The sequence below is a fragment of the Heterodontus francisci genome, chromosome 11 (assembly GCF_036365525.1).
Source record: "Heterodontus francisci isolate sHetFra1 chromosome 11, sHetFra1.hap1, whole genome shotgun sequence".
NCBI lineage: Eukaryota > Metazoa > Chordata > Chondrichthyes > Heterodontiformes > Heterodontidae > Heterodontus > Heterodontus francisci.
In genome coordinates, this window is record NC_090381.1 from 75,056,636 (window position 1) to 75,082,947 (window position 26,312).

The window sequence follows — 26,312 nt, forward strand, 5'->3', positions numbered from 1 at the left end:
ACAATGTGATAAATCTCTTGTGTATTATCTCGCTATGCCATAGATTTAAACAGAAACTATTTTATGACTTGGGTAACACAATAGAATAAAAGTCTGATGGACTTACTGATTGCGATAAAATTGCGATAACATATTCTGTTAGCTTGACTGATTTCAGGTACTGTTGCTAATTAGTTAGCTGTAATTTTTCCTGTTGATATGTGGTTATTTAGGTTGAGTTTTTTCAGAGCATCTAAAGGAGTTCTGCTATTGATTGATTTTTTTTTACTATTCAGTGTGTTATTGCCTAGGGAAAACTAATTCTTTTTTAAAACCATTAATACACGTTCTCTCATGAATTGAGCCATACAGCCTGTCACAAACATTATGTTAATTCATGAAAATATTTCAGGAAAAATATAATTTAGAACATTTAAAGAATACTGTAATGCAAGGTCTATACTAAAAGCTTCAATTTTTTAAAATTGCTTCATATGTGAAACACGACCATATAATCATTAATGATGTTGGTTGAGGGATAATTATTGGCCAGAACAACCCCTGCTCTTTTTTTCAATAGTGCCATGAGATTTTTTTACATACACCTGAGAGGGCAGACATAGCCTTGGATTACCGTTTCATCCAAAAGACTACCTCCGACAGTGCAGCACTCCCTCAGTACTGTACTGAATTGTTAGCCTGTATAATGTGCTCAAGTCTCCAAAGTGGACCTTGAAACCACAGACTTGACTCAGGTGCGAGTGCAGGCTGGCACTTCAGTCTAAAGTTAAAGCAATATTTCACATAGTAATGGTACTTTACATATTTGATAAAGTGTAAGTAAATTTTAGCTATACATGCATTAAAGAACATGACTATTTAAGATTTGAATCGTTATTCATCAGACCTGATATTAGAATTTGAGGGGTGTTGATAATCTGGCATGTTTCACTGCATTTTGCAGCGAGGTGCCAATGTGACATTCACTAAAATATATTTATAATGGTGTTTTGTTTTTAAAAGTGTAATAGGAAGTACTCTAACCCCTCCCCCAAACCCCTGCAATCCTTGAGCTCCATTACTAGGACCAGCGAGAATTATGATCAAACTTAATCCCCTATGCCGCTACTCACTAATGAAACTTGTAGCTTGGAAAACTTGTGCAGAGTAGGGTAGAGACCCAGAATAGCATCTCTGCATAGGACGGGAAATATGAAGATAAAATCTGCTTCAACTGCCATAACAGAATTGTCCAATCCTAGTTTTTAACAGGAGCTGAATCTCCCTGAAATCCGTTCACAACTAGCAAAGCAGTGTGGTTTATTTTTCTGTCTTCATCCATTGCACTGCATTCATTTATCTAATTACAATAGGTTACATTTCAACTTTTAACCAGTCACAGTACTTGTTAATTAAGTTGTTTCCCATATTTTTCCGGAAAGAAAGGAAACACTGAGTCTAAATAATGAGCAAGTTCTACTGCAAGACTTGAGCACGTAATCTTTCTCGCACTGTGCAGCACTGAGGAAGCAGTGCATTGTTTAAGGTGCCATTCTTGAATGAGATGTTTAAACCAAGGCACTTTCTGCTTCTTCACGTTGACATTAAAAACCCGTGGTGTTAGTTCAAAGATATTGTAGCCAAAGTTTTTCTCTTGGGCAACGCCACCTGTAGAAACTGACCATTTCATGGACGTCTGTGGAACTTTTCGAGTGAAAATTAACTATTGAATTTGGTTACCTAACAATTGTCACTCCATTTCAAAATAATTCATTATATGTGAAACACTTTGAGATGTTTCTGAGAGATACACTTCATCACTGTTTTTATTCCAGAGTAGATTGCTTAGAAAGAGATCATGTCAGTGCACTGATTCACTGTACCAAAGGGGATTAGAGCAGGAGAAGCCTGAAAATGGATTGCCTGCTCTCTCGAGGGATAGTATTTGGCACAGAGGGACCTTATGAAAGGATCAAGAGCAAGAGATGGTTTGAGAAGTGGGTGAGGGGAAAACAGAAATTTGGACTCCTGTTTCAGGATATAGCATGTTTTAAAGCACACAAGTTGTAGGATTTTTCTACTTGAAGACATTTTAACAAGTTTGCTTGCATGTCTCGGCTTGTTCCTTTGTGCATCTGTGGTTCTTGCACTGATAATGTTACTGCATCTTGGCAACTTTGCTGCAGCAAGTCTCATTCACTTAAGTTGAAAAGAAACTACAAAGAAAATAATAAATTACGAACTCCATCCTACCAACTGTGGATTTGGTAATGATTTTGAAAGGAGAAATCAAGCCACTCTTACTTTAATGTCAGCTGTGTTGTTGGTATTCTAATCCTATCAGCAAATGGGGAATAATTGTTTCTGTGACGTTGGGCTTACAATGACTGTCTTTTTTGGTTGTTGATTATGTTGGCATGTCTGGACTTGGTGATGGTTGGAGTCGCATAGCTAGGCAGTGGTTGCTACCCACATAAAGTACACAAGACATTGAACAGCACATCATAAAAGGAACAGTTAGCTTGAAGGAAGGATTATTTTTGTTTGCATGCTCAACATAACTAATTTAGCATAGCCAATTAGCACTGTTTAAGGAGGCCCCCAAAATTGCTGCCTGGAATATATTGAAATGAGAAACTTTTTATAAATTTAAACGGTTCATAATTATATTTGTTTAAACAAAATAAATTTTCACCATAGCACATCAAGTGCTGTAGAATTGAAAGGCTTCACAAAATTATACTGCAATAAATATAACCTGTGCTTATCTTGTTAAATAAAATCATATCCTGAGCTCGTGGCTTAATGTTATTTAATTCTAGATTCCTTGGTTTGCACTAAATTGAAGTATAGTTTGCTTCAATTAAACAAATGATTGTCAATAGTAGTATGATTAAATAAGGCTTTCTTACAACTTGGCTGCAACTGGTCTGCCAGTGTTGAGTTCTTGCACCAGGTGGCAACCAAGTTTTCCTTTGATATAGGATCAGAGAGGTGGAGAGCAGCACGTCGGGCCTCCTGCCTCTGTTTACTGTTTGTTGCATTGCATCACATAGGCAGCAATTGTTTTCCTGTCACTTTTATGTCCCTTACTGTGTGCTCCCTAACTTGGTAGTTTAAAGAACATGCCTAGACTTGTTCATTCTCTTTCTGTTTGGGATGCATTTCCATTAAAACTATTCAAAGTGTTTAGGTTTTAAAGACTCTTGGCAACAGCTTTTGTTGATGATTCAACTGTATGGTTATTAACGAAAGACTGCTCATGTAGGAAACCCAGAGTGTGATGTAGTGCAGTTACCTTTCAGAGTACTGAATTTTTTTTGTATTCTTTAGCACGCAAACCTCCCACAGAAAGCAGGTTACAAAGAGCTGTTCTGCCAAATATTAACACAAAGAAAATGACGCATGCAGTCCAAACGATTATTTTATTAATAAAGGACAGAATACCAGCTTTGCATTCTTTTAAAGCCTGAAGCATTAATGAACTAGCAAGGAACTGAGATAGCAAGTAAAATATTCAAAGCTCTATGATATTGACTGAAAGGCAGTAGCAAATATTCTGGAACTTGCTTTGTTTACAGAAATTGCCCTTGGTTTATTATTAGAGGTAATGGCATTGGGTTTTCTACTTCTGTGCTTGCAAGTCAGACTTTTCACCCATTCACTTTAACAAACAGAAAATTGCAGACTGGTGAGTACAGAACCTGAAAATGCTGGACAATATGAACAAGTGTACTGAAGTAAAGGAGTAATATGTGGTTTGACTTGATTATAGGATTCAGTTTAATTACAGAAGTTGAATGGAAATACCTGTTCCCTCCATAGACCATGATTGCAATAACTCACACCTCATGAAAACATTTTTGTTAAGTATATTTTAAAGACAAATTCATCCGCGCTTTGTCAAACATAAGTAATTTTCGTTTAAAACAAGGAACCTATGCAGGTTTTCCTGAAAGAATGTAATTTAAAAATGGATGCGGATTTTGTCAATTTTCTCTCCTTTGCTGGAGGTGCTGTTCCCAGGTGCGATACGATACCTCATGCAAATTGGCCACCCTTTATGCATGACCCTAGGCAGTGAGAGTTGCCAGGCGATTCAACAGTAAAGAACATAGCAGTCAAATCTGAACCTGTCCTTGCATCACCCAACGTCCATGCGCATGCACTTTCCGGCAGGATACATTGGATTAGATAGCAATTAGGAATGGGGCGATGACTATTCTTTTTCTCTCAACTAAAATTGTAATACCTCAGTTGTTGTTCAGCTGTGATCAGTTATTCCAACACACCTATAATGTAGAATCAAAAATACGTGTGACCTGTCGGTCCATTTCATTTAGTACTGCACTATGCCTATACCTACTCGGCCAATGGAGGAACATGGTATGCCTACAATTTACAAAAGGTAATGTTCCGACCTCAGTGAGACCATTCACATTAAAATACGAGATATGAATCCACAGACCAATTTAAAGAATTACACAACTAGATTTCAAGTTTTTAGACTTCTTATTAACAGCTAAACTAATAGAAATCCCCATTAACCAAATAGTACTTTGTTAGTAGCTGATACCCCAGATTGCAAAGAAAGGTATTTTCTTTACTTATTAAAATACTTGAAAACCTCACACCACACTTATACATTACACACTCCTTTTTGATGGCAAAATCCTTTGCAGTTAAAAGTCCCAAACTCCTCCCAGTAGCAATGGGTTGGATCTCCCAGATCTTGTCAAAAATCAGGATTCTCTTCACTCGCTTCTCCGAGCACTTCCAACCTGGATGTCCGTGATTAAGGCGATTCCTGGTGATCCTGCTGGTCTTCTATTTCTCCGCAAGATTCAACTTTCAAAACAGATTTGTTAGCGGGAATGAATCTAGAAGAATCACTCGACACTCAGGTCTGCTCCAATGTCAAACAGTTTATTTAGTTACGCCAGCGGGGAGCAGGTCACTGGGATGTCCAGATGCCTCTCCACCGAACAAAGGAAAATCATCAATACTTATACATTTTCAAACAGTTACTCAGCCCATCCTGGCTGGACATGGTCCAATCACAACGATTATAGATCATATACATTGAATATTAGAGCCAATAGGTTACTAGGCATGAAGGGACTGCACAACCGGCCCATAGACAGATCGGGGATTACTCATGATGTTTTCCATTCCCTCTTATCCATTATCCTTGGTTCTCATGTACGCACACCATCTTATCTTGACCTCGTTACAGGCTGGTACCTTTGTCAGCATTCCATTTAATGAGTCTTTGTTTGAATTCATGTTACTCAGCTCCTGTGTGGAATGTGGTCAAGTTGGCTAAGCCCCATGATGCCTTGCAACCTCTTCATTGTTCACTACGATTATACGTTACTGGTTACTCAAATAACATTTAAACAGTATGATATTTACTGCAGGTGCCTCTGCGCTTGGGAATACCCTACAACAGATTCAAGTCTTGCAGTCTTTTGCAGAATCGGGCTTCCAAGAGCAGGTGTTCTCCCCCCACCCCCCCTCTCTTTTTCTCTTTCTTTCTCACTATCTTTTTCTCTCTATCTCTGTCTTGAGGCTGCAACTGCTGGTTTTCTTCCTTACAGCCTGCTCTCAGGCTGCAAAAGCTGGGTTCCCTTCTTACAGCCCACCTTGAGGCCTCTTACAGCCTGTCTGCCTTAAGAAAATCTGTTAATTTATCTGGACTCAACAATCAGTAGCTTATTGTTGTGTTCCAATATGTAAAGTCCAGGAGTCTAGTTTCACAGAGTCACATGGGCCTTCCATTGTTCCCAGTTGTTAATAGCCACTTAGTACATTTGCATCTTCAGAATCACTGGTTCCTCAGGCTGAATTTTACCATCTCCTTGACGTCGCACTGTTTGGGGGGTTGGGGGGCAGTAAAATTCTGCAGGGAGAAGCCCACCTCGACCCGTGACATCGAGCAGGGCCCGCTGCATATTACTGGCTGCGGGAAACCTGGGTGCAGCCCCACCGCTGCCTGGCGGAGGGCCCTTCATCTACATATTGAAATTAACATTAAAGAGATGCAAATGTACCTACCTGCAGGTGGCGGCCATCCCACGCTGATTTTACGGCAGCCATTCATGCTCCACACGCCTTCGGAACTCGGAACTCCATATAGAGTTCCGAGACGAGAATCTGGTCGGGATGTGGAAGGAATAAAGTTTTCAGGGCGAGAGGGGTGGACGTGCGGAGAAAACAATTTAGATTGGATGTGGGGATGGTGGGAAGGGGTTGAAGGGCAAAAGATTGAAGGCTGGGGGGAAAGTTCGGGTATTTGAAAAAGCCAATTGTTGGTTATTTCGGGCCATGAAATTACCATTGGTGGGGGGCTGAGGGTGTGGTTGGGGTGTTTGGGAAGGGCATCCACATCTTCATTACTTCTTAATAAAAATTTGCACTTGGGTACCTTTAAATATTGAAATTAATTGTAAGGGCTTAAAGCCCTTTAAAAATGGCACCTACGTGGTGGTACCAGATAGTGTTGCCAGGAACACGGCAGCCACCCCCTCTGCATCATCGGGGGGTGCTGCTCTGCCCCCTCCATCTAAACGAGCCCCCGCGCATCATGTCACGGGGGCTGCTCGGCGGCAGTTCCATATCGGAAGGGCGCAGAGTTGAAAGCGTGCCACTGCGGAGCACAGCGTGCCGTTAAAATTCAGGCCCTTGCTTCACAACCTGAATGTCTAGGAGTGTGAAACCCATTGTTCTTCAGGTGTTACCCCTACAGTCTCTTTTTTTCAAAAAAGTATCTTTTATCTGTCTTGTCCTTTAGCAGAGTGGATATGAGGTCACCTGACCTTCCAGACTCCATTGTAAACTTTTAAAAAATCACAGTTTTTTAAAAACATAATGTTGCAAAGACTAGCGTTCATAACAGGTAACATTGATCAGTGCGAAACTCTATACAATAAGTTGAATTGATTGATCATATTGTAAACCAGTAATCTAACAAGATTATTCCTAAGTGGGATGGGGGTCTGTATTCCAGAAAAAAATGTATATAACATATTTGTAAAATAAATAAGAGGCAAGAATATTGTCTTTCGTCTTTTTTTTTTACCTTTGCAGTGATTTTATAAAGCCAGTTGACAAAGTGAGACTGGATAAATATCTAGTTTAGAATGTGATTGAGAGTGATCAGGATCACTATAAATTATCAAATGCTGTATGAAGCACATTAGTTCCTATGCAGCTGAGATCATAGAAATGCCATTTGTAGAGTGCAGGCTGCTATAAGTGAATGGTTTAGATTGTAAAGTTAAATTGTTTATTTTAAATTTAGATAGAATAATAGAATAAAGCAATTTTTAAAAATTGTCAATTGTAAGAGCTCGAAATTAATGATATTAGGATTCTCAGCTCATCTAATAGCCACAAGTCCATGGTAAGAACATTGATAATTTGGAACAAATCAGCATCCAGTTGTCAATCTTGCTTTCTTCACAAGAAATTGTAAAAATCCACACTCATGTTTGCAGATGCTGCTGTTCTAAGATTGAAGTTAAAAGTCATTGTTGGGATAGAGAAAATGGAACCATTCGTAGATCTTATTTATGCTATACCATACTTAAAAGTGCTAATATTGAGTATCAAAAGTGTTCCATTGATAGAGTTGGATCCTACAACCATAGAATTAATGTATCTTAATTATTGTGAACACCATTTAAGAATACTGAGAGTACTTACCATTTTGTGTATTTCCAAGGTTATCAAAAGTTCAGCAATGAACACTTCCATTTCAATAGTTAAAGCTTAAAGATGTTTTGCTGGCATATAGATGAATCAACTTCAGCTGCTAAGTAATAAGTGATGTCTGAATTACAAATTTAGAACCGTGAATTTTATATTTAGTAATGGATACTGTGGAACGAGTTACAGGGCTAAAATAATCAGGTGGATCTGTTGATGTGATGCATTGCAAGAGTGAATCTCAAGTGATTTAGGAACATCAGCAGAATCCCAACCTTTAAGTCTCATTGAACATGTACTAGTTGCTTTCCAAGTATAACAACAATGGGTGACTGCTTCTAAGCGTGGTAATTCATTGATTCTACTGGCTCAAAGCCCAATTATCTGGGCAGGTCTTTGGGGCTCAGCCCAGTATCGCCTGATCGCACACCTTTTCTTAGATCACAGAAAATTCCACCAGGAATGGGAGCAGGTGCAATATGTGTCTACTTCCTTCACAGAAGAAGGCAGGACGACATCACCTGTTGGAATGCACACATGTTCTGCCCAGTGCACCAATGCTATGTATGTGCTAGAACCTGATCCTGGGAGAAAAGCACCCCGCTAGCTTTGTAGTAGCAATTGGGAAAGCATGAAGTTCGTAATTAGATTTTTTTTTTTAAGAATTTTTGAAAAAAAGATCTTTGCCCAAATTGTACCACTTAGAGTGCTGCCAGAATGACAGTTGTTTCCTATTCCTCCCCCTGCCCCAAATGAAAGTACAGACCTTAGTTGAAAGGGTTGGATTTTGTTGAACTCCTGACGCGGGCTCCCTGGCAGCGAGTGTTGGAAGGTCGGAGCACAGTGGCCCGCCACAGAGCCCAATGCCAGGAATGCCGAGCCCGATTTTCCCAGCGGCGGCGAGGCTCCGTGGCAGCCCCCCAGCTGCTCGGCAACGGGACCCGACTTTAAATATTAAAATTTACTTTATGCTTACATTTAAACCCAATTCCCCGTGATCTTACCATCGGAATTGAATCTTCAGTGCGACGGGCGGCACTCATACACCTTCTGTTTCCCATCCAGGGAAAGCTGGCGCCACTGAGGTGGGGAAGGGCTGATCAGAGCATTTTAGTGTAGTGGAAGGGGACGGGGTCAACTCTGCATTTTTAGTGTGGCTGGGGGAAAGAGTGACCTCTACACTTTGTGCAGTTTTGGGATGGGGGAAGATGGGAGAAGAGGGGTCAAAACTGCAATTTCAGTGTAATGGGGATGGGGGAACGGGCAAAACATTTATTTTAGGTTTGGGGGGCAACTCTGCATTCTCTGAGCAGAGCTGGCAGCCCTTTAAAAATGGCACCAGCACCTGCGCAGAGACAGCTACCACCGTTCATGGCATAGCTGAGACCACCCCCACCACGTGATTTGAGTGTAGGGCGGGGGCCATCCTGCATATTTAAATGAGTCACTGTGTTCAAGATTGAAGCATGCGCGGGCTGCCATTTTCTTCTGGCGGGAAAATAAAATCCAACCCAAAGTGAAAAAGATCACGATGTTTGAAACAAAGATTCCGCCATGAAATGCTGCAACACCCCAGATCTTTCCCCAGGAGGCTGCCATAGGAATTTCTTGATCGTTTTACAGCTGCTCTACTCCTGAAGAGCAATACTGTAAGAATGGTAATTTCATTTGGAGTTAACAACATGCTGATCAGCACAAAACAGTATCTTCATTCATAAAGACAGTGCACCGCTTTTCATATTATTGAGGAATGCAGTCAACTCCTGGGAAATAAATGTAACTATGGCAGTAATGAGCAAGTGAATTACAAAATAACTAATAACTTAAATGGGGATCTGTCTCATGCTCTAAGAGCAACTAGATATGGCAGCAGCCTTTTGTTTATTCTAGAGCAACTATGAACTGAAAACAGTTGCCATGGCTGAAATCAAGGCCCGGTATATGATTGATATCAGCAAAAGAAGCCAACTACTTCATGACCTTTCAACACATGGTGTACAAATTCCATTTCACTTAAATATAATCTGTTCTTCTCAACTGAAAAAATATTTCCTAAACTCCAGCATAAATTCCACCCCTCTTCCACTCTCAAACTGCATTTCCATAACTTAATTCCCCACAAGCACATCTCCACTTTGAGCTTCACATCAATAGAAATTTTAAAAGCAACATGAAAGTTAGTGTTTGGCCACTTGTTAACCAGCAGAGAAACAACAATAAAATACTTTGAATTGTAGTATTCGCTGTTGTAATTTAGGAAAAAAATTATGTCTGATTGAGAAGATACTTTTTATAGATACAGGAAGAGTAATTTCTTAAAATATTTCATGGCAGCTGACATCTTCAAAAAACTCGGCTTTCTTGGCGGATAGTGGTTTACTCAGCTCGGGTCGCTGAAGATGAAGGATTTTATGCAGAAACCATGAGGTAATTGATGAGTCTGACATGGAATTGCAGGCAAGAAACAGAACCTCTCACAGCCAGGCTCAGTCTTTAGACCCCAGTCACATCATTTAAAGCCATGGATGGAGAGAAATGATGAATTGTTACATGACTAAAAGCCTATTTACTAACCATTAATCTGAACCTGGACTGCTGGCTTCTAAAGCTTTGATGCCTTTGGCCCCTTGCAGTACTTGTAACTTTTTAGAAGATGCATAAGATTCCAGTGCACTTATCAAGTGACCAGAGTTTGTGATAGAGCAGAATCTTCTAACTGAAGATTAACTCATACTGAAAGCTTAGCAACAGAATGGGAAATACCAATGGAAAGGAGATCCAGTAAATAAAATAAATGCAGCACTTATATTTATACGGTATATTACATCCAAATATCTCAATGTGTTTCAGACAATTAATTAATTTACAGGGTCCAGCGACTGTTGTTGTGTAGGCAGCTATTTTGCACCAGCAGTTTTCTGCAAAACGTAATAGAATGAGTGAGCAGTTAATTGATTTGATGGTGTCAATATAAGTGGTATCAAAACTAAGAGTTCATAATTCCATCACATTAGTGTATTTACCCACAGCCATCCAAAGAGTTTTGACAAACAAACTTTTAAGACTAATCAGTTGTATGAAATTTGCAGTATTCATGAACTGTCTGTGATTTACCATTTGGCAACTTTTTTTTTTAAATGAAGTTAAGGGCTTAATTGTCTTCACTTTATTTTTCTAAAATTTGTAGTGCATCTTTGAGCACAGAAAAAGTTAAACTTCTTAACCATTGCTGTTGGTAATTGTTCCACAATCTAGTATTTAAAACAATGCACCTCACTGCCTTGTTATGCTCTCACTTTTTTCTTAGCCAATCTGGGCTATCATTCATAACTCATATTCTAAGCTATATATCATCTCCCTTTGACACGCTTCTGGATTTTCTTAAATTATACTTTTTTAATTCAGTTTCTACCATGTAATTGCTGCCCTAGGATTGGAGATAGTTAATTCTTTGATGCAGCTATGATTTTATTTTGCTTTAATTTTAACCAATCAATCTTAATTTGTTAAAGTATTCTTTATAACACCCATTTGCAATCAGATGTCCTATGTTCATTTGCTCTTCCTCCCACTTTCTCCAAATGAGCTATTTGTTGGTAAGACCTTTCAGTGTACACACTAAAATAGTGGAATGGTCCAGGATATTAGAGTTCAATCTGATAAACAATGCCACAGTTTATGTTTGGTTCCCTGCAAACAGTGGTTGTTACCTTTTGATTTATTAGTTTCACCAATGCGTTTCTTTAAGTTGCATTTCCAGTCAAAGATTTGCAAATGGAGATTTATGCTATTTGACAGCAGGATGGGAACCACGTTCCCTTTTGTAACAGTCGAGAGAAAAAAAAGGGCTTTTCCAGCTTCCAGCAATGTGTTTGTAGTCTTGACCCCTTTCATATGCTGGGAATGTACAGCCAGGAGATAAATAGCATCTCCCTTGTGTTTTCTTGACCTGCTGACTGTCCATTCACTTCCCATCTGTTTTTCAGCCCACAAGGAATGGGTTGATATAAATCTTTCTTCTCATGAGATAAATGATGTTCTGGATCTTAAAGGGCAGCACATTGGGTGGTTTCTCTTTTTAAAAGCTCACTAGTTTTCCTCTGGGCCACATCTACCTGAAAACTCTGCCTTATGAACTAGGTGTTAGAAGCAGAGAGAAAACAGTGGGTATCTCTGACATTGTGCATAAGCTTTTACTTTTGTAAAGGACTCTTTGTCAACATCAGTAAATCATAGCCTTGTTCACTTTTCAATGCAGCTATTGGATAAGTTGAAAAGGAAGAAACTGTTGAGTAAAAAGTGAACGTTTTATTTTCAGCATTGAGATGTGTTACCATTTAACTTTGCACTTCATAGGGCTAGCATACAAGCTTGTTTAAAATTTAGAAAGACATTTCTGATTTGAATGGATTCCAGATAAAAACAGTATATAATATTCAACAGTGATGGAAATTGTCATTGTATTGACGTTTCCTTTATAAGTATTTAGGCAACAATTGTATATTATCTTTATAACTAAAAAAAAAAAAATCTTACATAGAAAGAAATCATCTTAGCAGTAAATGGATATAAAATAGGCTACAAAATAAAAAGAAAAAAAATCTTAGTTTTGATTTTTGGTCAGAATTCAAAATGTAAATATAGCAGTGGCATGGTGTGCTGTAGGTTTGTATTAGCTCAGCAGAGAAATTGCTTCAGTAGCTTATATTTAAAAATTGTATCTTCTATATTAGAGGAATAGATTTATTCCTTTCATGTAGAAATTAGCTTGTTTATACAAATCTGAATCATGATGAGAGTACATTCCTAGGCAGTTTGTTTTTGTCTTTATTAGTTGCACACCGCAAATGGAGGTCAAATGTAGTTTTCAGGTGAAATGGGTTATTATTTCTTAAATGGTGAGAGATTGGGAAGTGTTGCTGTCCAAAGGGATCTGGGTCTCCTTGTTCATAAGTCACTGAAAGCTAGAAATTAGGAAGGCAATTGGTATTGGCCTTTATTGCAAGAGGATTTGAGTACCAATCTTACTGCAATTGTATCGATCCTTGGTGAGACCACACCTGGAGTATTGTGTACAGTTTAGGTCGCCTTACCTAAGGAAGGGTATACTTGTCATAAAGGGAGTGCAACAAAGATTCACCAGACTGATCCCTGGGATGGCGGGATTGTCCTACGAGGAGAGATTGAGGGGACTGGGCCTATATTCTCTAGAGCTTAGAAGAATGAAAGGTGATCTCATTGAAGCATATAAAATTATTACAGGGCTCGATAGGGTAGATGCAGGAAGGATGTTTCCCCTGGCTGGGAGGTCTAGAACTAGGAGACACAGTCTCATAATTAGAGGTAGGCCATTTAAGACTGAGATGAGGAGGAATTTCTTCACTGAGGGTGGTGAATATTTGGAATTCTCTACCCCAGAGGGATGTGGAGGTTCAGTCATTGAGTACATTCAAGATAGAAATTGATAGATTTCTAGATATTAAAGATATCAAGGGATATGAGGATAGTGTGGGAAAATGGCGTTGAGGTAGAAGATAAGCCATGATCTAGTTGAATTGCAGAGCAGGCCTGAGGAACCAAATGGCCTACTTCTGCTCCTATTTCCTTTGTTCCTAGAAGCCAGGATATAATTTGGCCAGGCCACACTAAACATAATTCAGGTGTTATTTTCAAGTTATATTTCATCTTTATTTCTATAATATACCTTGATTTTATATTAATAGTTAAATTGCAAAATTTGTGGCAGTTTAGGGAGCAGAGAAGTAGATTTGGAGTTACTCTGCAACTCAGATTATTGAGTAGGGAGACACAAAACTGTAGCACGGCAGTGTCACCATTGGTGGGGTTTCTCTGTCCTGTTCTGATTCTCTGTCTCCCTTTTTCATTTTAACTTTCAGCTCAGAGGTGATTGATCTTTTCTTTCTCTGCACAACAATCACTGTAGGCTGTATTTGGGCTACAGGGAAAGTATGGCTGTCAGTGGCTCCCTTGTCATCCCCTTTCCCAATCACTAGTTTCTCCCTACCCTATCACTCTCGTTTTCTCACCTCTTCCTCTCACTGTCTCCTTCCCTTCCTATTTTCTCATTTCCATCACAATCCTTTCAACTACCCACTCCACACCCATATCTTCCCCTCCGCTTGGCCCTGCTATCACTCATCCTTAACCCTGCATCCTCACTCTATAAACTTAAATTCCAAAATCTTTATTCAGATTATCTTCTAGCTTTTTTCAAATAATTTGAAAAGCAGCTTAGCACTAACTGCTTGGAAGCCAATGAAAAAATATTCTATCACGCAGCTCATTCAGGTACTGATGCATCCTGAAGTTAGGTATTGGGTACCAGCTCAAGCCACACAATCCACATTCAGCTCACAAAGTCAACACTCTCGGAAAAAATATCAAATTGAAGCCTAGGCTTTTGAGAGAGGCTGAGGCCTTTAAGTGAAATTTTTAGTGAAGGCATTGAATGACAGAAAAAAAATTCAGAATGATTGTTGTGAAATATCTTGTTTTTATTTTGTTTATATCCTTTTGGGCATAGAAATTTCTGTTACTGGGGGGAAAAGATTAAAATATTAAAATGTAATTTTTCAGAGATGCAGGAGTAATTGCTGTTGTAAACTTATAGATTCGTAAAACTTTTATTTCTAGATTTGGCTCTAAAATAAATAGCAATAGTAGTTTCCTAGAAGGTAAAAGATAAACTCCTCCATGAAAGATACCAAATTTGACCTGAAATTAGATAAAAATTTTACGCCCGGAAGCCCATTCCACAAGGTCCAAGGCAAAGACAAAGATTGGGTGTCTAGGTACTTAAGTTATTTAATTCCAAGAAAGAAAAGAAGAGCTATTGCAGAAAAGCAGAAGTTTCCATGTCCTGATGGACTTCATCCTGGGACTGGGAGAGTAGTAATGTAAAGGACAGTGAGGGCCAAGGGTTCCCAGAGTGTGTTCAGGAAAATTTTCTACAGCAATATGTTGCTAGTCCAACAAGAAAGGAGGCACTGCTCGACCTGGTTCTTGGGAATGAGGTGGGCCAAGTGGATTAAGTATCAGCAGGAGAGCATTTAGGGGACAGTGATCATTGTATCAGAAGGTTTAGGCTGACTATGGAAAAGGACAAAGAACAATCCAAAGTAAGAATAATTAACTGGAGGAAAGCCAACTTCAATGGAGTAAGAATGAAGCTGAGGCGAATAAATTGGAGTCAAAGGTTGGCAGGAAAAAGAGTATCTGAAAAATGGGCTACCATCAAAGAAGAGATAGTTCGGGCACAGTCTAGGTATGTTCGCTCAAAGGGGGAAGGTAGGGCAAACAAATCCAGAGCTCCCTGGATGACAGAAGAGGTAGAGATTAAGATAAAGAAGAAAAAGTGTGCTTATGACAGATGCCAAGTAGAAAATACTATTGAGAACCAGGCTGAATATAGAAGGTCCAGAGGGGAAGTGAAAAAGCAAATAAGAGAAGTAAAGAAAGAGCATGAAAAGGAATCCCAAAGTTGTCCAAAGACACATAAATGGTAAAAAGGTGGTAAAAGGAGGAGTAGGGCCCATTAGCGACCATTAACGGGGATTTAGGCATGGCGGCAGAGTGCATAGCTGAGTTATTAAATGAATACTTTGCATGTGTCTTTACCAAGGAAGAAGATGCAACTCAAGCAATGGTGAAAGAGGATATAATTCAGACACTAGAAGGGTTTAAAATTGATAAAGAGGACATATTATATAGGCTGTCTGTACTTAAAGTGGATAAAGTACCAGGGCTAGATGAGATTTATCCAAGGATACTGAGGGAAGTGAGGGTGGAAATTGCAGAGGCACTGGCCATAATTTTTCAGTCTTCCTTAGTATCGGGGGTAATGCCAGAGGACTGGAGAATTGCAAATGTTACACCGTTTTTCAAGAAAGAGTGTAAAGGTAAGCCAGCAACTACAGGCCAGTCTGTTTAACTTCGGTGGTGGGGAAACTTCTTGAAACAATAATTCGGGACAAAATTAATAGTCACATGGACGATTGCAGGTTAATTGAGGAAAGCCAGCATGGATTTCCTAAGGGAAAACCAGGCTTAACAAACTTGCTGGAGTTTTTTGAGAGAGTAATAGAGAGGGTTGATGTGGGCAGTGCTGTTGATGTGGTATACATGGATTTTCAAAAGGCATTTGATAAAGTGCCACACAACAGACATGTGAGCAAGATTATAGCTCATGGAATAAAAGGGACGGTAGCAACATGGATATGAAATTGGCTGAGTAACGGGAAACGAAGAGTAGTGGTTAGTGGATATTTTTTGGGCTGGAGGAAGATTTGTAGTGGAGTTCCCCAGGGGTCAGTGTTAGGACTCTTGCTTTTCCTGATATATATTAATGACCTAGACCTTGGTGTACAGGGCCCAATTTCAAAGTTTGCAGATGATATGAAGCTTGGAAGCATTGTGAACTGTGAGGAGGATAGTGTAGAACTTTAAAAACAAGTTGGTGGAATGGGCAGACAGGTGGCAGATGAAGTTCAGTGCAGAGAGATGTGATGTGATTTAATTTTGGTAGGAAGAGCATGGAGAGATAATATAAAATAAAGGGTACAATTCTAAAGGGGGTGCAGGAGCAGAGGGACCTGGGTGTATCTGTGCACAAGTCATTGAAGGTGGCAGGACAGGTTGAGAAACCGTATATTAAAGCATACAGTATCCTGGGCTTTATTAATAGGGGCATAGAGAACAAGAGCAAGGAAGTTATGTTGAACTTGTATAAGACACTAGTTCGGCCTCAATTGGAGTATTGCGTCCAGTTCTGGGCGCCGCACTGTAGAAAAGACGTGAAGGTATTGGAGAGAGTGCAGAAAAGATTCCCGAGAATGGTTCCAGGGATGAGAAGCTTCAGTTATGAAGATAGATTGGAGAAGTTAGGACTGTTTTCCTTGGAGAAGAGAAGGCTGAGAGGTGATTTGATAGAGTTATTCAAAATTATGAGGGGTCTGGACAGAGTAGATAGAGAGAAACTGTTCCCACTCTTGAAAGAATCGAGAACGACCGGGCACAAATTTAATATATTTGGTCAGAGAAGCAAAAGTGACATGAAAAACTTTTTCATGCAGCAAGTGGTTAAGGTCTGGAATGCACTGCCTGAGAGTGTAGTGTAGGCAGGTTCAATTGAAGCATTCCAAAGGGAATTAGACTGTTATATGAGAAGGTAAAAATGTGCAGGGGAATGGAACTGAGTGAATTGCTCTTTCGGAGAGCCAGTGCGGGCATGATGGGCCAAATAGCCTCCTTCTACACTGTAACAGTTCTTTGATTCTGTGATCCTAGGGTCTTAAATGAAATGTCTGCTGAGGTAGTGGATGCATTGGTTTTAATTTTCCAAAATTCCCTAGATTCTGGAAAGGTCCCATCAGATTGAAAAATGGCAAATGGAACTCCGCTATTCAAGAAAGGAGGATGACATAAAGCAGGAAACTACAGGCCAGTTAGCTTAACATCTGTCATAGGAAAAATACTGGAATCTATTATTAAGGAGGTTATAGCAGGTCATTTAGAAAATCTCAATGCAATCAGACAGAGTCAACATGGTTTTGTGAAAGGGAAATCGTGTATGACTAACTTATTAGCATTCTTTGCAGAAGTAACAAGCAACGTGGGTAAGGGGAAACCTGTGGATGTGCTGTACTTCGATTTCCAGAAGGCATTTGACAAGGTACCGCATCAAAGGTTACTAAACAAAGTAAGAGCTCATGGTTTAGGGGGTAGCATATTAGCATGGATAAAGGATTGGTTGGCTAACAGGGAACAGAGAGTAGACATAAATGGGTCGTTTTCAGGTTGGCAAGCTGTAACTAGTGGAGTGCCACAGGGATCAGTGCTGGGACCTCAACTATTTACAATCTATATCAATGATTTGGATGAAGGGACAGAATGTATGGTTGCTAAATTTACAATGTCGCAAAGATAGGTAGGAGAGTAAGTTGTGAAGAGGCTATAAGGAGTCTGCAAAGGGATATAGATGAGTTAAGTGAGTGGACAAAGATTTGGCACATGGAATATAATGTGGGAAAGTGTGAACATATCCACTTTAGCTGGAAAAATAGTAAAGCAACATATTTAAATGGAGAGAGACTGCAGAATTCTGAGATGCAGAGGAATCTGATGTCCTAGTACACGAAACGCAAAAAGTTAGTATGCAGGTACAGCAAGTGATTAAGAAGGCAAATGCAATGTAGTCATTTATTGCAAGGGGAATGGAATATAAAAGTAGAGATGTTTTGCTACAGTTGTTTAGGGCATTGGTGAGACCACATCTAGATTATTGTGTACAGTTTTGGTCTCCTTACTTAAGGAAGAATATAATTGCATTGGAAGCAGTTCAGAGAAGGTTCACTCCACTGATTCCTGGGATGAGTGGGTTATCTTGCAAGTAAAGGTTGGACAGGTTGGGTCTGTACTCATTGGAATTTAGAAGGATGAGAGGTGATCTTATTGAAACATATAAGATCCTAAGGGGACTTGACATGGTGGATGTTGAAAGGATGCTTCCCCTTGTGTGAGTTGCTAAAACTAGGGGACACACTTTAAAAATAAGGGGTCTCCTAGTTAAGACAGAGATGACGAGAATTTTTTTCTCTGAGGGTCTCGTGTTTGTGGAACTCTCTTCCCTGGAGAGCGGTGGAGGCAGGGTCATTGAATATTTTTAAGACAGAGGTAGACAGATTCTTGACACACAAGGGAGTCAAAGGGCATCAGGGGTAGGCAGGAAAGTGGAATTGAGTCCACAAACAGATCAGCTATGATCTTATAGAATGGCGGAGCAGGCTCGAAGAGCCGAATAGCCTACACCTGTGCCTAGTTCGTATATGTTTGTATGGTTAGAGGGACATTCTAGAGGTCATAGGAAGGGAGGGGCTGCAATATCTGATGATGAGCATTTGCACCAAATTTCTGTTCCTGATGATATTTGAGAAATGTAGATGAAGTTCATGGTCTCACTTTGTAAGTTCGGATGATATTTTTCTCCTCAGAATAAGGTTTTTGTGGCACCACTGTGGTTAATGAATACCTGTAAGAAATTGCATCCAGAGGAGAATAGGTTACACACGCCATATGCTCTTGAACTATCTCGATCATAATTTATTAACTCATAAATGTGCGATGTGTGAGACACCAAAGTTGAAGAAAGTGAAAGAGAAAGTATAAGGAATCAAAGTAAAGATTGGGTGATGCCAAGCTTGTATTTTGAAAACTTTAAGATTGTAGGACACGAGAAATTGATGAAGGTAAAATGTTCTACAGTTATCGTGCTCGGATCTGGCAATTTACATATCATTGTGCAGTGAATCTGAAATCTTTGATGTCTCAAAGTTGAGTCAAAAAGCTGTAGTGTTGTTGCTGTGTTTATTTAGTGTATTGGCAGCAACACGCTATTGGAAAAAAATGTTCTTAAGTTTAATGTTGCATGCCACTCCTATTTCATCATTTCAGATTGCTGTTATTGCTATTACTACACTGTTTATTTAGTTCACTCCAGTCACAACTCAAGTTTGGAAGTAGAAGTTCTGTAGTTGGGTGTTTTTGATAGATCAAATGAACATAGTATGGCAGTTGCACATGCTGTCGATGACAAACTGAACTGTAGATACCAGATCTGATTATTGTAAACACACAAATCAAGCTTACTGCAACAAGGTCTTTGTTTTTTAAAGTCAAGGTTTTAACTTCCCTTTATAAGTATCTTTAAATATTGAATGCATTTACTACACAGTAGTTTTGAGGCATTCAAAAAGAAATGGTAGCCTTGAAGAGTCATCTCTTATCAATCCTGACAGTGAAGAAGATGCCACATAAGCATTTTTCATTTGGTGCAAGATGAACCTTAGAGAAGGGAGGAGCTGTCCACTAATATGAGGTGGTACTTTTTGGCTCATCGCCTCAAATCATTTTTTGCCATTCCCGGCAAAATTAATTTCTAAAATGCTTGAGAAAGAGCAAATGGATATCTCGTTTTACTGTGCACTGGATGTCTGCCAAAATCTCCGATTTAACATGAATTTTGATAGCATTTCAGTTTGTCGAGGCTGTTCGTAAGTATAGCTAGAGATTTGTCACAGGATTTGTTTTTCCTGAAAATCGCAAGACAATTGCAGTAAAATTGGAAGACTCATTCATCCAGCTCCTCACTCAGAAACTGATCCAGCAGAGCAAGAACCACTGACCATTGCTCTCTCTGAGTCTATACTGAGTTCTCTCAGCTGCGTTTGTAAATGCTGGAACATCTATAGTGCCTGCAATAACACTGCGATTTCCTTAATTTAAATAGAGGAGCAGTAGTCTCTACAAACAAAGTAGACTAACAGAGATCAGCATTTGAGAATTAGACTAATCAGCTGGTCCAAAAGCTGGTGAGGTTTTGAGGCATTTAAAATTCTTTGTGACACTCCCGTATGCGGCAGAACCTTAACTCAACATTGACGAAATTCTCTACCTCCTGACTTTGCCAAAATCACACTATTTCAGTGAAAAATCATGATCCTGTCAATAGTTTCTAAAAAAGAAAACCACGATGTTAAATATTGACATTGCTATCCTTATTAATAAGTTTGAAGGCTGACCAATATCTTGTCCTCTGGTTTAGAAATTTGTTGTTGACTTTTTTTGTGATAGTTGGGAAAATGCTGAACTTAGAATATTAAAAGAATATTTCAATCAGAACTATAAGAATTAAACTCCAATGCATCATTTGTGCCTTAATTTCTCAAAGGATAAGTATTGGATTTCTCCCCATCACTTCCTTCCGTACAAATTGCATCCAAAACTAAATCTATTTCTGGGAACCTCTTTAAACTAAAATTCATTCTTCGATTGCTCTTTGTGAAAATGTAGTGCAAAATATAAAATTTGTGATTTTAATGGTTAAAAGGCAATTGGACACCACTTTAAGCAGTTCAAGGCAGCTTGCAGCTTAGATCTGGTTCACCAATAGGAAACCAATGTATATATAACTTTCAGAAGAGAATCTCGCTTCCTGCTGCTACAGTATAATATCTGTAACACTTCGTTCACTAACACAGGTGTCAGCTTTGCTGTGTTAAATGAGAACTAAGTTGATTTTCTAAGTGAACTGAATATCATGAACAGGAGCAAAAATACTAAATGTTAATTAGTTATTTAGATGTTGTAAAATAACAAGTTCCAATAAAAGGCAGTAGACTCAGCACAAAAGCTCCCACAACTATTTACATACTTTAATTTGGTTTCAGTTAACTTCAGAGTTTCATGATTTGATTATGGACTGAATGAAATATAAGACTGAACAAGTAGAGGCTGCAGGTATAAAAGTGTTAGCTAGTATTGAAGAGGCACCTAATGGGTTTAAAAAGCCATTTTACACTTTAAAAGAGAGCCGGGAAGAGAGCAAAAAGCTGGATAATGTACAAAGCTCTTCAGTTAAGCTTTGGGAAAGCATGAGAAACAGTAAAGATTAATACAATGACAATAAAATGGAAGAGAACACAGTAGAATGTGAATGAGAGTAACTTGTACAAAAAATGAGATCGCTAAAGTAAATGTTGAGGCAAGAGGACTGAAGTGTATCCAGGATGAAGATAATATATCGGGAGTGTTTTTTTGACCTTGATCACTGGCAACGTCTTAATCATACTATGTATGATTCTGACCATTTGCATTCCTGAATTTCTGATCTGCACCACTGACAAATGTTTCCCATTGGAAGCATGAAGTTGTAAAACTGCTCCTCCTGTTAATGAGCTTGTTTGGAGCTGTATAGAAGGCCAGCAACAAAACTGTTGGCATGAGAGTGAGAGAAGAAGTTGAAGTAGGTAACTGTAGAGAGTTCGGAATCAGGCTGGCAGACAGGATGGAATAGGGAGATGAGCTAGCATGTTAAATATGTGCTGCAGTAATAATGGTCAATTTTGATATTGGCCATCAATCACTTTAGTATTATATTTATATGGCTGTAAACTAAACTATATTTTTTTTTAAGTATTTGAGTTAATATCTGCACATTTATGCTAGAATGAGATTACAGATTCAGTTTTCCCTGTCGATTTCCTTTTGAGGTTAGTCCTCAGCTTCTTTTATCTGTTAAGTTGTTTTGCTGCCAAAAGTATTTCCCAACTTTGATTTACAGGCCAATTAGATACCTAACAACCACACCAAAACCATGCAGCAAAAGATTAGAGTTGATGAAATTAGGTGCCGAAGGTATCTCTTCATGTGGAGATGAGGAGAATAACACTGAATCAGATTCTAACAATATTTGAAAGCAGTCATGTCCACATAATGTGCATGAAGGTGATTCTGCTATATGGGTTAGGGGATTATGAGAATATTCATGGCTAGATCAGAAAAATAATGAATTAAGGCATGGAATAGCTCATCTCTTAAGCAAACACACTTCAAAAGACTGCCGGAATAGTATTGAGGAAAGAAGGGTCAAAGGTTAGTTAGAGGCTTGTATGGATCATAGTTTAATGTTTGGGTATGTGAAGGTTGTTATGAACTTTTCAGTTGGTTGCTTTATTCCAAGTGCTTCAAAGTTTTCACAAACACGATCTTTGTAAATTTTTTAAATTTTCAACAGTTTGGCTTGCCTCATTCTCAAAGATCTAAATTCATGGTAATTGATTTTGCAAATAACAGATCAAAGAGACTGGACTAGATTTTAGAGACAAAAAATGAGGATTTAGTTTCTGGAAAACTATAATTCTGAGCTAATAATCATGGTTCCATATGCAGGGCTCAGATCAGCCGGACACCAAATTTAACAACAATATATATATATAGTTAAAGCATAGAGAGTAGGAGTCACTGTGGTGTTTTAAAACTGTCCACTCTGAAATTAATCGCCCATGTAAATTTAACATTATATTATTCTCCAGTAGATATGTCTGAAAGCTGAATTTCTGAATGGCCTCTTTTGTTATATGCAGAGAAAACCAAAATTCATTGCTTGTAAAAATTTGTTTTATTGTATAAACAGTTCAAATTTAGAAAATCTATCTAATTTAATTCACCAGAAAAAACATTAGATTTAAGGCATTTTTAGTTAATATATTTTGTTTTATTTTAAACTGGTTAGAAAAAATCTGAGCAGAGTCTATTCAAACTTTATTTTGTATACTACTGGAGGCAGCAGTTGACATAATCTCTAGTTTAATTTGTGATTCTGTGAAGATGCCAGATGGCATTGTTGTTTCAGCTGTGCAGAATGGATGTGGGCTACAGCAAGTGGCAACAATAGCATGTGCAGTGAATGAGTTAATGCTTGGAGTGTAGAAGATACATTTCAGGATCTGACCAAAGAGCCATGCAGCTTGTCAAAGAACTTCAGGTGGAATGTAAATAACCTTTTCAGCCCACACAGGCTAAAATCTTTACATGTTCTAACTATATAATGTACACAAAAGCATTCCTGTTATTAGTCTGAACCGTGCAGTAAAATAATACCAAGCAGTAGTAAATGTCTGTGATCAATTAAACCTAATCATGATTTGCAAAACCTTTTTCATTTAATGCATTTCAGATAATTATTAAAAAGAGCAGGAGCTAATTTTCTACTTGACACATGCCTAATAAGCTGACTTACAGAATTATTATTTATAGCTGCATCAAACCATTTGTTTTGATGAATGTTTAATTCCAAATTTATGAAAAGCAGTGTTTAAGTTAGCTGTTTGGACATTACTTTTAAGAAATTTAAATGTATTTGGCTCAAGTTACAAGATGGTGGTGTTAATGTAGTGTACTAGCAAGATGCAGTTATGTTATAACAGAATTTATGTATTGTATTTGACAATAACTTCATATAGTATTGTGCTGATAATGTTAAAAAGGGGGGAGGAATTAGAATTGATCAATTGAAGGAAAACTGGGAATTTATATTACATAGTAATGTTACTCTGCGATATTTGCATCCTACTGAATATCAAATTATAAATCTGTCCAAGTTCCTTTCAAGCTGTTATATTTTTAATAAATATATATTTATGTACTTATTCAGATTTTGTCATCTAAGGAAAAAGCAACAGGACAACAGAAACAAAATACATGAAGTAGCACACCAGCTTGTTCAGTTAGTGATCTCCCAATTCTAGGTCCCTCCAATTTGCAGCAGGATCCTCCTCAATTTAAGGGCTTTATCAATTCAGAATGGTGGAGTACAGTTTTAAAGAAACATAATAAAATATTACATAAAGGATAAAAGATTCGCTCGAGCTAATTTTTCCCCCCCAAAACCAAGAGGCATCAGTGTCTCTTATATCTGAGACATTTTAACAAGCTCCTGCAGAACAGTGGGTTCAGATTTGTCTTAGATTCTCAAGTCATCAAGGTACTGTGGTCAGAAGGCTAGATTGTTGATGCAAATTTCACAGATATATTGGTCATCAACACTGAGTAATCTAAATCTTGCTTTAAAAATATTCCACACAAGTCATGAAGATGTACTAAAATAAAAGCAAAATACTGCGGATGCTGGAAATCTGAAATAAAAACAAGAAATGCTGGAATCACTCAGCAGGTCTGGCAGCACCTGTGGAAAGAGAAGCAGAGTTAACGTTTCGGGTCAGTGACCCTTCTTCGGAACAGTTCCGAAGAAGGGTCATTGACCCGAAACGTTAACTCTGCTTCTCTTTCCACAGGTGCTGCCAGACCTGCTGAGTGATTCCAGCATTTCTTGTTTTTATTTCATGAAGATGTACTCCAGGTTGGCTTAGTCTTCCAGGAGTCTGATGCATTTCTTGAAAAATCTCTCAATTGGAATCATCATTGGATGTTTCTTTCATGTTTCTGAGCACTATCTAAAGACATTTACCTCTTACAATGCTTCAGGTTCTTAGAAAAGATCTTGTGCTTGATTCAGGGATGCCTAATCCTGATGCCTAATAGGGGGAGGCGATGGCGTAGTGTTAGTGTCACTGGACTAATAATCCAGATGCCTAGGCTAATGCTCTGGGGACATGGGTTCAAATCCCACCACAGCAGATGGTGAAATTTGAACTGAATTAATAAAAAATCTGGAACTAAAAGCTAGTCTATTGGTCGATTGTTGTAAAAACCCATCTGGTTCACGAATGTCCTTGAGGGAAGGAAATCTGCTGTCCTTACCTGCTCTGGCTACATGTGATTCCAGACCACAGCAATGTGCTTGACTCTTAACTGTCCTCTGAAATAGCCAACCAAGCCACTCAGTTCAAGGGCAATTACGGATGGGCAACAATAAGTTTGGGGCTTGAAGTTACTAGTCCTGGCTCATCATGATACCTATGAAGGTAGTTTAACTATAATAGTGCAATATGCGTTCAAAAGAAGATAAATAATTCAATGCTTAGATCAGGACATTCATATATTTGAAATGAATTGAAAGTTAGAAAATTTTATTTGAATCAAGTAAGCTTTGACCTGCAGTCGACTGTAGCAAACATTAAATTCAAAATATACTTTGAAGCATAATTTAAGTTGGATTATAATGTATCTCAACTTAGTTGCAATTTTGCGATAAGGCAAAAGTCTTGGATAGTTGATTCATGTATGTCCTTGTACTTTCAATTTAATTAGATATTTACTGTTATGAATTTAATGTGTGTGTTAAGGTTGCAGTAATTTTAAATTTTTTTTATATTTCAGAAAGAGTTCGTGAGATTCAAGAGAAATTAGAAGTATTCATCGAAGCTCTTCATCAAGAAAAATAGCAATGTCTCTAGTGTATGTATGTGTTCTCATCAACTAAAATGCATTTAGTTGCTAGGACTGTCTCTACACCACTCCCCAATCTTCTGGCACCTCCTCCGTATCCAGGGAAGATTGGAAGATTATGGCAAGCCCTTCCACTATCTCCATCCCCACTTCCTTTAACAACATGGGATACAAGCCATCCAGACCAGGTGACTTATCTACCCTAAGCATAACCAGCCTTTTTAGTACCTCACCCCTCTCAATTTTAATCCTGTCCATTGCTTCTACTCTCTCTGCTTCTACTGATATTTTGTCCATTTCCTTAATGAGTACTTTGTATCAGTGTTCACGAAGTATATTAGCCTTGTCCTGTGCCTCTAAGCATATATTACCCTCTCTGTCCCTAATAGGTCCCATTCCTTCTCTTACTACTCTTTTTACTATTTATGTGCTGATAGAAGATCTTTTGGTTCCCTTTTATGTTGACTGACATTCTATTTTCATATTCTGTCTGTTTATCAGTCATATTTTCCTCTTCACCTCCCCTCTCAACTTATTGTATATGGCCTGATTCTGTCAAGTTCACCTGACATGTATCATACACCCTTTTTTTTGTTTCTTCATCATCTCTATCTCCCTCATCAACCAAGGAGCCCTGTTCTTGGTTCCCCTACCTTTCACCCTTGTTAGAATGTTCCTAGCCTATACCTGAAGCATCTCTTTAAAGATAACCCATTGTTCTGCTACAGCTCTTCCTGTCAGTCTTTTGTTCCATTCTACCCTGGCTAGATCCCTTCTCATTGTGTTTAAATTAGCCCTCTTCCAAACTAGACATTGTGCCTTATTTTGTTCCTTACTTTTCTGCATTACGAGTCTAAACCATATGATACGATGATCATTCTTACCCAGGTGCTCCCCCACAGACATTTGGTCCACTTGGC

At 38.6% G+C, this 26,312-nt stretch overlaps 1 protein-coding gene across 4 annotated transcripts in view; it reads left to right on the forward strand.

Moving 5' to 3' along the window:
* The window catches only part of opa1 (OPA1 mitochondrial dynamin like GTPase), a 149,701-nt gene that overhangs the window by 120,218 nt on the left and 3,171 nt on the right, over positions 1-26,312 (forward strand). For all 4 annotated transcript variants that reach the window (XM_068042269.1, XM_068042272.1, XM_068042271.1 and 1 more), the window contains one exon: positions 25,324-25,401. In XM_068042269.1, coding sequence (XP_067898370.1) covers positions 25,324-25,388 — 65 coding nt within the window. In that variant the 3' untranslated portion in view covers positions 25,389-25,401. The remainder of the gene's footprint in view (positions 1-25,323; positions 25,402-26,312) is intronic.